Raw genomic sequence first — 11,981 nt, forward strand, 5'->3', positions numbered from 1 at the left:
AAGAGGCAACGAATCTGTCACTCGCACTTTGGGAGGGTCCCACAGAGCATTGCTTATGTCTGTCCACAGCTCTCCTTATCTCCTCATAGGCTTGTTTTAGATTAATTAAAAACAGCAGGGCAACTAATACACTTTCGTTCAGATTCGCTGTGGACATTTCCTCATGATTTAGATCATCTCTCTCACTTCTCTCGAACAGCCCAGTTACTGTAGTAAGAATGGTTCCACCATCTAAGCTAATTATCATGCACAGTATAAATGTAGCCTATTATCAGGGCGATAGCACTGCCACTATAAGGACTGTGGGGTTGAATTAGCAAGCTTAACAGAACACAGTTCACACTTAATGTAAAAAAAAAAAAAAAAGATAATAATACTCCTCCTATCCTTTATATTCTTCTTGTTCGGTTTGTAGCCTATAGCCTGAGCTGAGTAATTACTCAATATTATGTTTATCTGATCTTGGATATGATCATATCATGCTATCTTTTTACAACAATCTGTTATTAAATGGTTTGTTTTAACCACTAAATTGTTAAAAACTGTACATTTGAAGAGTTTTGTGATGCATAATGGATTTGTATTATTATTTGTATTTTACTTATTTTGTTATTTCATGCTCGTGTGTTTCTTTGTTTAATGTTGCATGTGTTTGTTACAGCTAAGATAATTAGAGATTATTAGTATACTGGGGCATACAGTTTATCTAGGCAAGAGAAGGCTGAACCTAAAGGTATGATTGTAAAGTGAATACAGTACAATTTTCTTCTGTTATTGGATGAACATTTTAGTCCTAATTCGTTGTGTACTCAAAATCTATTTTCAAGATGTAGTTTTGTAGAGACATCTGTTGTATTTGATCTTATACAGACAGGACCACATACATGTCCAAATGCCACTCTCTTTTGAGTCTGCAACTGTGAAGGAAGTGACACTAGCGAGTTTAGTAAATATAAGTTTGGCTACATAAATAATGCACATATGGTGTATCTGACATAGAAGTGCTTTTAAAGCAGCACTTCTATGTCAGATACACCATATGTGCAGAAACCAGTTCATTTGAGATATGTTTAACTGAACACCACAACAGCCCAGCAAATTGGCTGCTTAGTGCTGGTCTGATCGTATTGATTTTTTTCTATCTTACCACAATAAAGCTAAATTGGTCACCCCCTGCAGGATTTCCCCTGGGGGCTGTAGCACCCAAGCAGCTGATGAAGCATATGGACGCTCAACTGTGTTTTTGTGATAATGCAATTGCGTCATGGAGTTTTGCATATAATTTATACTTCTTTGGGAGCTAGTCTATGATTTTTACCCTATATTTTATGATTCATTTGGCTTATTTCTTTTTGTTTCCAGATGGGGAAGGTGCTAACTCATTTCTATCTACATTGTTTCTGAAGATGCAGGTGCCTACTGAGGATGTCCTTTTACTGACTGGATAGAGGCATTTAGGTAAATTTCCTACTTATTAAACCCATGTGTAGGTCTGGAAATAAAGAGAGGAGAAGTTAAAGAGAAGAGAAGTTAAGGAATTTTCTTATTGGGTATAAGATTTTAATTTCACAAATATATACACTTATTTTAGGTGTTTGTAATAACTTATAGCCACAGACTGCAATTCCACATAGACAGGTACAGGAAGATGTCTGTGTGGACAGAACAATTTTGGTCATGAATGGTGAAAGCATAATAAATTAGCATTGTCATTACATTTATGTCACAGCAAAACAAACAGGAGTATATATTGAGAGATTGTAATGAAAGCATCCTTGTCCTAAGGGTTGTACCTTTAACATCTTTCCATAGCTGAAAAAGAAAAACAATGGAAACTTTTGACAAAATTGAATATGATGGCTATATGAATTGGCTGAAACCGATTTAGTGTTCCGGTTAGGACACTAGTGCAGATCTAGAACCTGTGAGGAGGTAAGGTGAGCTGTGGACATGTGGATCTAGGATGTAGAGTGCAGTTCTTCATTTAATAAATGCTTCGACATCCATTTCCTTTGCTCCCCTCGGTGGTTCCACCATAAATGTAACCACAGGGCATGTAAGATTGCTCCGCAGCTCTGATTCCAGAGTCTCTCTTACAAACTATGTTCATATTTATGATAGGGGGGACAACATGCTGTTTCCCCAGACAGTGTTTATTTGCTGAGCTGTGGTGGAGAGATAGTAACACACAAAACTGACAGTAACATTTGAAGGTATCCACTTAAATTGGATAACTGAGACTGGTGAAGCATCATATTAGCTTCAGCTGAATTTTAAAGTGGATCTCTCTATGGCAAGTGTGGACAGTAGGTATAATTACAACAATCAGTCTTTCAACATACATGTGTCTGCATCAGGTTTCAGGATGCGCTCCCTGAGAAAGACGGTGTTGCTCGCCATCCTAGTGTCTGTGGTGCTGGTACTGGCCCTCCTCCATTCGTGGCCCACTCGAGCTTACACCACAGTGGATGTGTGGCAGCGACAGGGGCCAGTAGTAGAGAGGCATCTGGAGGAGAGGCTCCCAGAACCAGACCACCGATTAGGCAACATCCCCTTTCACGTGAGGGACAATGTGGCAAGGTAATTCATTTTTTTAACCTGTTTATTTATTCCATCTATAAACCCCTCAGCACAACAGAGCTCAGCTAAAACCTGATTTCCTCACATGCATGTGCCTCCGATGATCCATCCAGCTTGTTGGCACGTAACGGATGCGTATGTGAGGGTGAGAGTGGAGGAGTAAACCTGCCCTTCGCCCAACTTCTGTTTCCCCGGGTGTCAGCTCACCCGCTGCACACCGCCTTTGAGGCCTCTGAGCTGGAGGAAATGAAGAGGAGACGGGCCAAAGAGTACAAGAGTTTCCAGGAGAGGTAAGCGTCATCGTAAAACAAAGTTGTCAAATGTTACCAGAAGAGATAACGATGGAATGTCATCTAATTGGTGAAGTATTTAATGAAGCACTACTAGAAGGACACTCACTGAATATCATTTTAATGTGGCTTTATCATCTCTGGATCAAGATCGCAACCTTTCTGTCTCTCTCTCTGACATGGAGAAAGTCACTGATGCTCTCTTATCAACTGTCTCATACTATACCTCTTCACCTTTTGTAGTTTGATGCCACTCAGGATTAACTATTCCATCACAAAAAACTAGATCAAAATGGAAAAATCATATTAGTCATTTTCTTTTCAATTTCTTTTTCTTTCCTATACTGGATCCCTTGATACCTTTTTAACATTGAAAGGTTTTTCTGCACAATATTTTTTTACAGCCAAGAATACAATCACAAAGTGATAAAGTTATTAATAGCCGCTATTGAATTATCTCTGATGTTTGTGGTTTCAAAGAGCAAAACTCACTGGAAGTGTATTTGTCCACTTATTCCATTCCTGTCTATGCTTGTGTTGTGATAATTATGTATCAAGGAATGGACAGAATCACTGAAAGTTTCTCAAAGTTTGTTTACTTGCAAGTAGAGTCAATTTTACAGCACTCACAGCAAAGTACAGAAAAATGACTGACCAAAGCCTTCTACAATAGCTTTTTCTTTCAGTGAAAATGAAGTAATAATAGAAAAGTTGATGTTGTCTCCAACAAGGTCAGGAAGTAGCTCCCAGGATTTATCTTGTGAGAATGTCAGCAATATTTGGGCTTTATTTCATGCAAACAGTTTAATATTTAACAGAAACAAGAAGAGTTGTTTAGTTTTTCTAACAGCTTGCGAAAGTATGTTGTGTGTAGGCTGCAGTATAAATCTTCCTGATGTGGACCCCCCCCCCACCCTCTCCACACAGGTCACAGACACCTACAGATGTTCTCATTATTGCAGAGGCTAACAATCCCTTACAGTATCCAACACAGGGGGTTGAGGTACGACCCCTGAGAACAATCATCATCCCAGGTAAGACTTCAGATAGAGTGGGACACACATTGTTTAAACAATTAAGACTTGTTTGTTCAATTAGATTGTTTTCCAACATTTACAATTGGATGTTGGGGTAGCACATTGTTGCTGTATTATATTAAATTATTTAATTGAGGCATTGGCTACTACAGCTAATAGATCATCAAGCTACATCTTGACCCAACCTAGAACTGGCTCATGTGACTTCTATCAGTTTGGTGTAGAAAAAGTCACACTGGATTTCACTTATCTACATGAGATAAAGAGCATTTTAACATGTTTAGCAGAAATTTAAAAAAAAAAGCAAAAACAATGCTTAAAAAATAAGTAGCATACTCTTTAGAAAGCATATATTTATTTTAATTTCTGCTGATAGGAAGTGGATTAAATGTATCCCAATGGCTGTAGTAGCGTATAAGTCTGTTAATTGTTATCATTATGCTTTCAGGCTTGGCCTTACACGGCCTTCCCAGAGACCACTACTCAGTAAGTCTTTCAATAGGTCTGTCTTTACTTTTACATATTTTAGATATTTGCTGGGCTTTTATCCCACCTATCCCTTTCTTTCCATCTCGCTGCAGATAAACATCACTGCCACGCTGGGAACGCTAAACGTGGCAGCCGAGGTGGATGGGATGAAAATCAAAGGTGATGGCGAGATGCACATGAGTCTGTCAAGCAGCCTCCTGCCCAACCTAAACCGACAGCTGCAGTTTGTCACCTACACAAACACACTGTTCCACCCCAACACAGCAGACACAGGTGAGGCCTCACACTAAAATCAGCTTTTCTTTGGCTCATTTTCTCTCTGGACTTTCTTATTCTTATTCTTTATTTCTTTTAATTTGTACCCAAACTGTTTCTGTTCTTGGAGTTTTGGGAAACAGACTTATTTTACGGGTATAGAGTTAGATGAGTAGATTGATACCACTATTATATCTGTACAGTAAATATAAAGCTACAGCCAGCAGCTGATTAGCTTAGCCACTCATGTGTCACTACATATACCGGTCCACATTAATTCCTTTGTCGGATTGTCATTGTGTGCTATGTGGTGTTTTGTTGCCTGTTACCTGCCTGCCAAATGTACTGCCTATTTAGGCTCTTACCACATGTAAGCTTTATCTTCATTAAATCACTGAAATAATTATGCTGCCTCCTCAAGTCTCTGCATTTGGGTCCAATCGCTGTTCCTGTATTCCCTGCACCATGACATCTAACTCTCTGCCAGAAAGCGGTTAAGCGTATTTCCCCAAATGTCAAATTATTGCTTTAAAGATGTGATTCAGAGATTTAAATGATATATCCTAAAAGAAAACAGATAATTTGTAGTTTTCAGTTTTGTAGTTTTTCTTTTTGTCCTTTAATGTCTCCACATCTGCAGTTGGTCACCACATAGAGATAATCATCAAGGAAGATTTCTGGCGCATGCTCTGCTGCGACAGCACTCTCCGTACTCGGATATATTTGCAGAGATTAGAAGGCCGTCTAATAATACAGCCTGCTTGTTTTGCTTAAAATTAATGATCACTAACTACAGTGACAAAGCCTGAGGACAGGCCATGACCAAAGACCAAATTTACCGCTCTAAATTGTCTGTCAACCTGTTACACTCTTCAGCATTAATCTTTTTGTGGATGGTACAAAATATGACATTCAGTATGTATAGATGTCTTACATCAAACAGCATATTAACAACTGTGGAGCCATTAGCCACAGTTAGATCCTATTACACTAATCAAATGTATTAAAAGTAGTTTTTGTTGTGTCTTTTAGTGCAGTTGGAGACAGAGGGGCATCAAGCCAGCTTCAGTATCAAGATTCGTCACGGTGTAACACCCAAACTGTATAACACAGGATCCAAAGGAGGTAAAACACAACACTATTAATCGTGCCGTCATTTAACCACTGAACAACTGCCTTTTATTTTAATTTTTTTTATCATTTGCTAAAAATAAAAAAGATTGTTTGATCTTACTTCTCTGCAGAGTACAACGTCAGTGCCCTCGTAACCATAGCTACGAAGACTTTCCTGCGTTATGATAAGCTTCAAGATCTCATCAACAGCGTGAGAAGATACTATCCAACCGTCACTATAGTAATCGCTGATGACAGCGAAAAGCCCCAAACAATTTTGGGGTCTTACATCGAACATTACATCATGCCTTTTGGAAAGGTAGTGGGAAGTGCCAGACACATACTGAAGTATTTTAATTTCACATTGATGCTCTTTGGTATTCAAGCTCTGCGACATGTGTCATAGGGTTGGTTTGCCGGACGAAACCTGGCAGTCTCTCAGGTGACCACAAAGTACGTGCTGTGGGTGGATGATGACTTCATCTTCACAGCCAACACCAAGCTGGAAAAACTGGTGGATGTTTTAGAGAGAACCACTCTGGATCTGGTGAGGGATAAACCATTTGTTTTAAATGTCTGGTGTTTTTGCTGTCAGTGACATCAGTGTGTGTGTGTGTGTGTGTGTGTGTGTGTCCAGGTGGGTGGTGCGGTACGGGAGGCCACAGGTTACACTGCCACCTACAGACAGACCATCTCCATTGAGTCAGGGGAGGAGGATGGTGACTGTTTACACATGAGGAGAGGATTTCATCACGTCATCCAAGGCTTCCCCAACTGTGTTGTGACTGATGGGGTCATCAACTTCTTCCTAGCTCGCACCGACAAAGTCCAGCAGGTCGGCTTTGACCCGCGCCTTGCAAGGGTAGCTCACCTGGGTGAGTACAGTGAAATAATTATTTTCATATAATACAGTTAAGATGAGAGTGGTGATATGACTATATACAATGTAATATACAAATGTTTTAGCATTCCATTTTTATGACAATGAACATAAGACATTTTCTTAATGCACCCCCACATAGAGAAGAAACAACATGATGGTGAATACACACATACTGTATCAGAACAGGATGTGAAAGAAGCAATACCTGTGTTCCAATTCCACACTACTGCACATACTGATTATATACAGTAGGTATTTTAAACATTTTCTTCATACTGATACTTTGTACTAAGAGGAACTTATACAAGATGTGAAATTACGGATCTTAGTCAAACTGGCTTCACAGGTTTGGAAAGCCACTGCAGATTAAATTTACAGTACCAAGAAGATTGTAACACATTTTTGTTTTATTTTCATATGTTTAGCTGTTTGCAGCTCCATGAATTGTTTTGTGAATTTATTTTGGCACCATAGTTTCCATCAACAACCTTAAACACTATAAAAAAAATATCAAGCAATTAATTATGCAAACGGACATCTTTGATCATTTTCAATTTTTGTTTATTCAGTGTATACCTGGTCTCGCATTGCCAGACCTATCTCCACAGCTAGTGAAACTTCCAAACCCACTTGGAATTTCAGTTTACTGAAAATTCAGTTTACTTAGCACATGCAAGATTCAAAAAGAGATGTTCTGCAGAGCTCCACTTTGGATCTGAAAAATGTAATGATGGAAAACAATTACAATCAGCTGCATAATCATCAACGCTCGCTTTACATTACATTACATGTCATTTAGCTGACGCTTTTATCCAAAGCGACTTTAAATTAAGTGCTTTCAACTGTGAAGGTTCAAACTTCAGACAAAAAGTAGTAAGTGCAAATACATTAGCTTTAAATAAGCAAAGCTACAAAGAGACATATGAAAGTGCAGGTTAAGAAATTTCTTTTTTTTTTTAAATTTTTTTATTTATTTATTTATTTATTTTTATCCGAGGTGTAGTCGAAAGGTGTAGCTTTACAACAAAGTGTTTTAGTAATTTATGTTTTAAAGATTCATATCTTATGTTAATTATTGAGATAGTATCATATACCAAGATAACTGTTCGTAGAAATTATACTGTGAAATTCTCTAATTAGAACATCCCAGAATCAGTGCGCTGCTATAATTAAACTAAATACATGCATTAAATAAAATGTATTTCAATTTAGTCCTCTAATATCCAGTTTCACACTTCTCCCCCCTTAGCTTTTAGGTTGTAAATCCTCCTATTTCACCCTGTCTTCATGTTTTTATGGCTGCAATGTTCAAGCAAATTTGTATTCTGTATGTATTTTATAAATGACATATCTGGTGTCTTTGAAAACATTCCACATGAAACCTTTAATGACCCTAACCCAGTGAGGTTTAAGAAGTTAATCAAATTAAAGAGCCCCTATTATGCTTTTTTGGATTTTTTTCTATCTTTCAGTGTGTTATATAGTTTTTTGTGTATGTAATAGATGTATAAAGTACAAGAAAGCATATTTCTAATGGAGTTTCTCTCCCACAGACAGCACTTTTTCTCAACTGCCTAAAAATGCCTCGCCCACATTCCTGTTTAAAATTCCAAATAGTGACGTTACTGATAAAGTAAGTGAGGAAGCCAGCCCAGTTTTTTTACATGTGCTGCCCATAGGTACAAAGCCTGCCCAGTGGCGTGTTTGAATTTGGTTGACCAATCACAACAGAGTGGGCCAGCTGACCAATCAGAGCAGACTGGGCTTTTCCGGAGCTCAGACAGAGTGTATCAGACTCTGCTGCAGGGCAGTATTAGAAACATAATATGTTTTTTGTACATCAAAACATGTAAACCTATTCTAGTAGACCCTTAGAGTACAAATATGCCGCTGAAAAGGAGTATAATAGGGGCTCTTTAAAATGAGTTGACTGGATGTATGTATTTGTGTTATACTGACGTGTGTGAATTTTTCTTTTGAGCTGCTGTAACAAAGGAATTTCCCCAGTGTGGGATTAATAAAGTCTATTTTATCTTATCTTATTTGGCTCAATCATTTTGTTTGCGTTTATTTTGCAGAGTTTTTCATCGATGGCCTGGGTTCTCTCCACGTGGGCTCTTGCGATGACGTCATTGTCAACCATGCAACCAAAATCAAACTTCCCTGGGTCAGCCAATCAGAGAGCGACAAGACTTACGCCAAGTTTCGTTACCCGCCGGCCTCCTCTGATGCCACTCACACGAAAAACGGCCTCCTGTTCTTCAAGAACCGATTTCAATGTTTGACTCATAATTAGTTCCTCTTTATTCTGAGGGTTCCTCTGCTCCTCCTGAGTTGCCAAAGAAGTTCTCCTCCGCCCCGTCCCGTCAGATAAGATTTTAGACACACACTTTGGTTTGCCTTTTCTTGAAAATCTTCACAAGAGGTTTCAGGCTTCAACATAGAGACGTTACATTAGAGCAGTTTTTAGCATGTTTATTCGGTCAGTGCTAAAAAAAAAAGTCCTGATACACAGTAAATATCCAGAAGCTGGATATGACCATCCATGCTCTCTAGAGAGTAGAGAATCAGCTGTAATAACAAACACAGACCTAGTTAAATGACAGCATCAATTTGATTAATGCAAGGCTTTTTGTTTGTCAAATCTTATCCTGCTTTACATCCTCGAGTTGTTTTAACAGAGACTGAGCTTTGGGTAAACCAAACAGGTAGCATCTTTACAGTCTGACTCACTTCATTGTCATTCTAGGCTAACGTGAGCAGAGGTTCATGTGTCCACCTTCAATTTGCACTATCCAAAAACAAGACTGAGCTTGAAAAAGCAATAGTGACATCTAAGAGCCTGAGGACAAGGGGAAACTTTGCAGACAGTGACAATCCTGTAGACACAGCGCAGTGTACTTTTAAAAAAATGCCACATGAAGAACGCATTCAGAACTTTTCCACCTGTGGTACCTGCGCTCTGTGACTGACTGGTCGTGCCAAAGGTTTGGCTGCTGGCTTTTGGTGTTTTTATCACTTTGTGTCTTTGGTTTTGCTACCCCTCTTTACCCAGAATGTGCCATTTGTGAGCGATCAATTACATCTGAACAGGACAAACTTGCGATCCCATCACTTATGATGTTACCTGATCTGGGAGCAGCCTTGTTTTTTGTCTTCTGCTGTCTTTCGCTTTCAACAAACATCTCAAGAAGAGCAGCGCTTCCGTCCAGTGCACACTGATGAATAACAATGATTCATTACATGCTCCCTAAAAACAAAAGTTGAATCAACCAAAGTGCATGTTTATTTTCCCTCATTATAAGAGAAGAAATGAGGAAAAAAACAAGGACATTGAGACAATTAATGAAAGTTTGGCGATAAATTAACATCGTAAAAAAAAGTGAGTAGTCAGAGCATGAGAGGAAAACTGAGAGAGACAAAGTAAATGAGACACAGTAAGACGGTGACATTTTTATACTGACTCTTTGGAGAGTTACTGTATGTCCGACTGACACTCATGCCTGAAGTGATTATGCTGTTGTTTTATACCATGGCATTTAGATGGAACCCTTGTATCACTCTATTGTTTCCTAATACGATTTTAAAGCTAGGTTAGGCTGTTTTCTGGAAAAGGCAAAAAAAAAGAGAAAAAAACCCCACCAGAATTGTAAAATACAGCCCTCCTCTTGCAACTCTCTGCATCTGCATTTGTAGAACAGCCAATAGGAGCGCCCTCTCTCTGAAATGACCTGTGATTGGCCAAAGTCTTCTTGTCACAGGCTAGATTTTCTAAAGCCTGCAAACAGAGCCAAGAGGAGGCGCAAAAGTCTGTTTATTACTCAGTCTACTTGAATTACAATATGCTCAAAGGGTATTATGGAAGTTTTGCCCAATGATGCCAATAAAACAGTTGTTATTATTAGCAAAGAGTGGGCAGAGTTGTATTAGCTGATGCTTTTTTAAATCTTGAGAAGAATATTTCAAAACAATTTTGTGTGATGTTTCTTTCCATTATGGATTCTTCTTTTTGTTCACCAAAATGCAACATTCACTCTGTTCAGCTCTGTAGACAGGGGTCAGAATGAAACTTCATCATTGACAGTATTTTAAAAGGCTTTTGTGTAATTGTGTGTTCAAAAATGTGTCTCATGTTAGGAATTGTAACCAACAACTGAGCTCTTTAGCTGAGCTGAAAACCTTTATTTTAAACAGTGATATTTATTGTGTTAACAGAAATGTTACTTGCCTGCTTCACCCAAAAACCACTGGTGTCAGTCGAATGATCACAGCAGTATTATTAGTATAGTATTATTTCAATTGTTGTCAAATGTCCGTGGAACACATGTCTTTAATTGGGGGGGGGGGGGGGTAAAGCAGCTAAAGCCTCACAAGGGTTGGTTGTGATTGCAGGTTCAAATGCAGGTTCTTTTTGCTGTGAGGCAATAGCTGTAACTACCGAGCCACCATGATGCTCCTTGCTACACTAATATAAAAACCATTCAAAGGATATGAGAATTTTAGAAAAAGTTATTTTATGGCATATTTACAAGGACTGCATATTATCAATGTTGAGCAGTGCACAGAAGGCAACACATATTGTGTGTTAGAGAGCAGACATGTTTTAGATGTAGGAGTTATTAATAAAGCAGGGTGCCTCACTTTCTGGTGTTTGCTTTCTCCTTGTTTAAAAATGAAAAGAAAAAAGCCATCCTGCCTGGTAATCGCACTGTTCAACCACAACTCACCTTACATTTTATTAAAGCTGTCTACAAAAACAAATATTCATGATATAAAATGTTATATTAATAAATTAAGAAATTATCAAATTGACATTTTGATTCACCAAATCATAGACACAAGCATGAGTGTCTTCAATCTCTTCACTAGAGGATGCTGTATACCAACAGGTTCTCTGTTCTGGAATTGATCTAGTACAAAGATCTGATTTTATGCAACATTAAAAAAAAATTTAAAAGAAATGTGGCTAAGCCACTCTTAACTTGTTTTCTTCAAATAGAAACACATCTCAGAATATACAGTTGACTGTATAAAAGCAGCTAAGGCAAAGAAAGCCATGAGGACACCCTGTACATGACCTCAATAAGGTAATTTGGGTGTGGCAGTATACCATAGTCCAAGGGAACCGGCTTGGGTCGTGGGTTCAAGTCCCCGTGCTTTCAAGAACAGAGTGTGGACTGGTAGCTGGAGAGGTGCCAGTTCACCTCCTGGGCACTGCCAAGGTGCATTTGAGCAAGGCACCAAAACCCCAACTGCTCAGGGTGCCTGTCATGGGCAGCCCCTTCACTCTGACATCTTTCCATTAGTGCGTGTATAGGTCTTGGGCATATGTGT

The 11,981-nt window shown here is 38.7% G+C and overlaps 1 protein-coding gene and 1 long non-coding RNA gene across 4 annotated transcripts in view; one reads left to right on the plus strand and one right to left on the minus strand.

Moving 5' to 3' along the window:
- The window catches only part of LOC118495258, a 23,704-nt gene extending 22,884 nt beyond the window's left edge, over positions 1–820 (minus strand). The window contains exon 1 of the long non-coding RNA XR_004897598.1: positions 810–820. This is a non-coding gene — a long non-coding RNA (uncharacterized LOC118495258). The remainder of the gene's footprint in view (positions 1–809) is intronic.
- Positions 1–11,120, plus strand: part of b4galnt1b (beta-1,4-N-acetyl-galactosaminyl transferase 1b) — a 14,049-nt gene extending 2,929 nt beyond the window's left edge. For 2 of the 3 annotated variants that reach the window (XM_031287654.2, XM_031287653.2), the window contains exons 2-12: positions 1,363–1,458; positions 2,358–2,580; positions 2,694–2,870; positions 3,798–3,904; positions 4,356–4,393; positions 4,489–4,669; positions 5,684–5,776; positions 5,896–6,083; positions 6,171–6,311; positions 6,402–6,639; positions 8,726–11,120. In XM_031287654.2, the coding sequence (XP_031143514.1) occupies positions 2,366–2,580; positions 2,694–2,870; positions 3,798–3,904; positions 4,356–4,393; positions 4,489–4,669; positions 5,684–5,776; positions 5,896–6,083; positions 6,171–6,311; positions 6,402–6,639; positions 8,726–8,943 (1,596 nt within the window). In that variant the 5' untranslated portion in view covers positions 1,363–1,458; positions 2,358–2,365 and the 3' untranslated portion in view covers positions 8,944–11,120. Of the gene's footprint in view, positions 1–1,360; positions 1,459–2,357; positions 2,581–2,693; positions 2,871–3,797; positions 3,905–4,355; positions 4,394–4,488; positions 4,670–5,683; positions 5,777–5,895; positions 6,084–6,170; positions 6,312–6,401; positions 6,640–8,725 lie in introns of all 3 variants that reach the window. The other variant, XM_036002094.1, reaches the window with a different exon arrangement.
- Positions 11,121–11,981: the final 861 nt, after the last annotated feature.

Source organism: Sander lucioperca, chromosome 6 (genome assembly GCF_008315115.2).
Source record: "Sander lucioperca isolate FBNREF2018 chromosome 6, SLUC_FBN_1.2, whole genome shotgun sequence".
In the NCBI taxonomy this organism is placed as follows: domain Eukaryota; kingdom Metazoa; phylum Chordata; class Actinopteri; order Perciformes; family Percidae; genus Sander; species Sander lucioperca.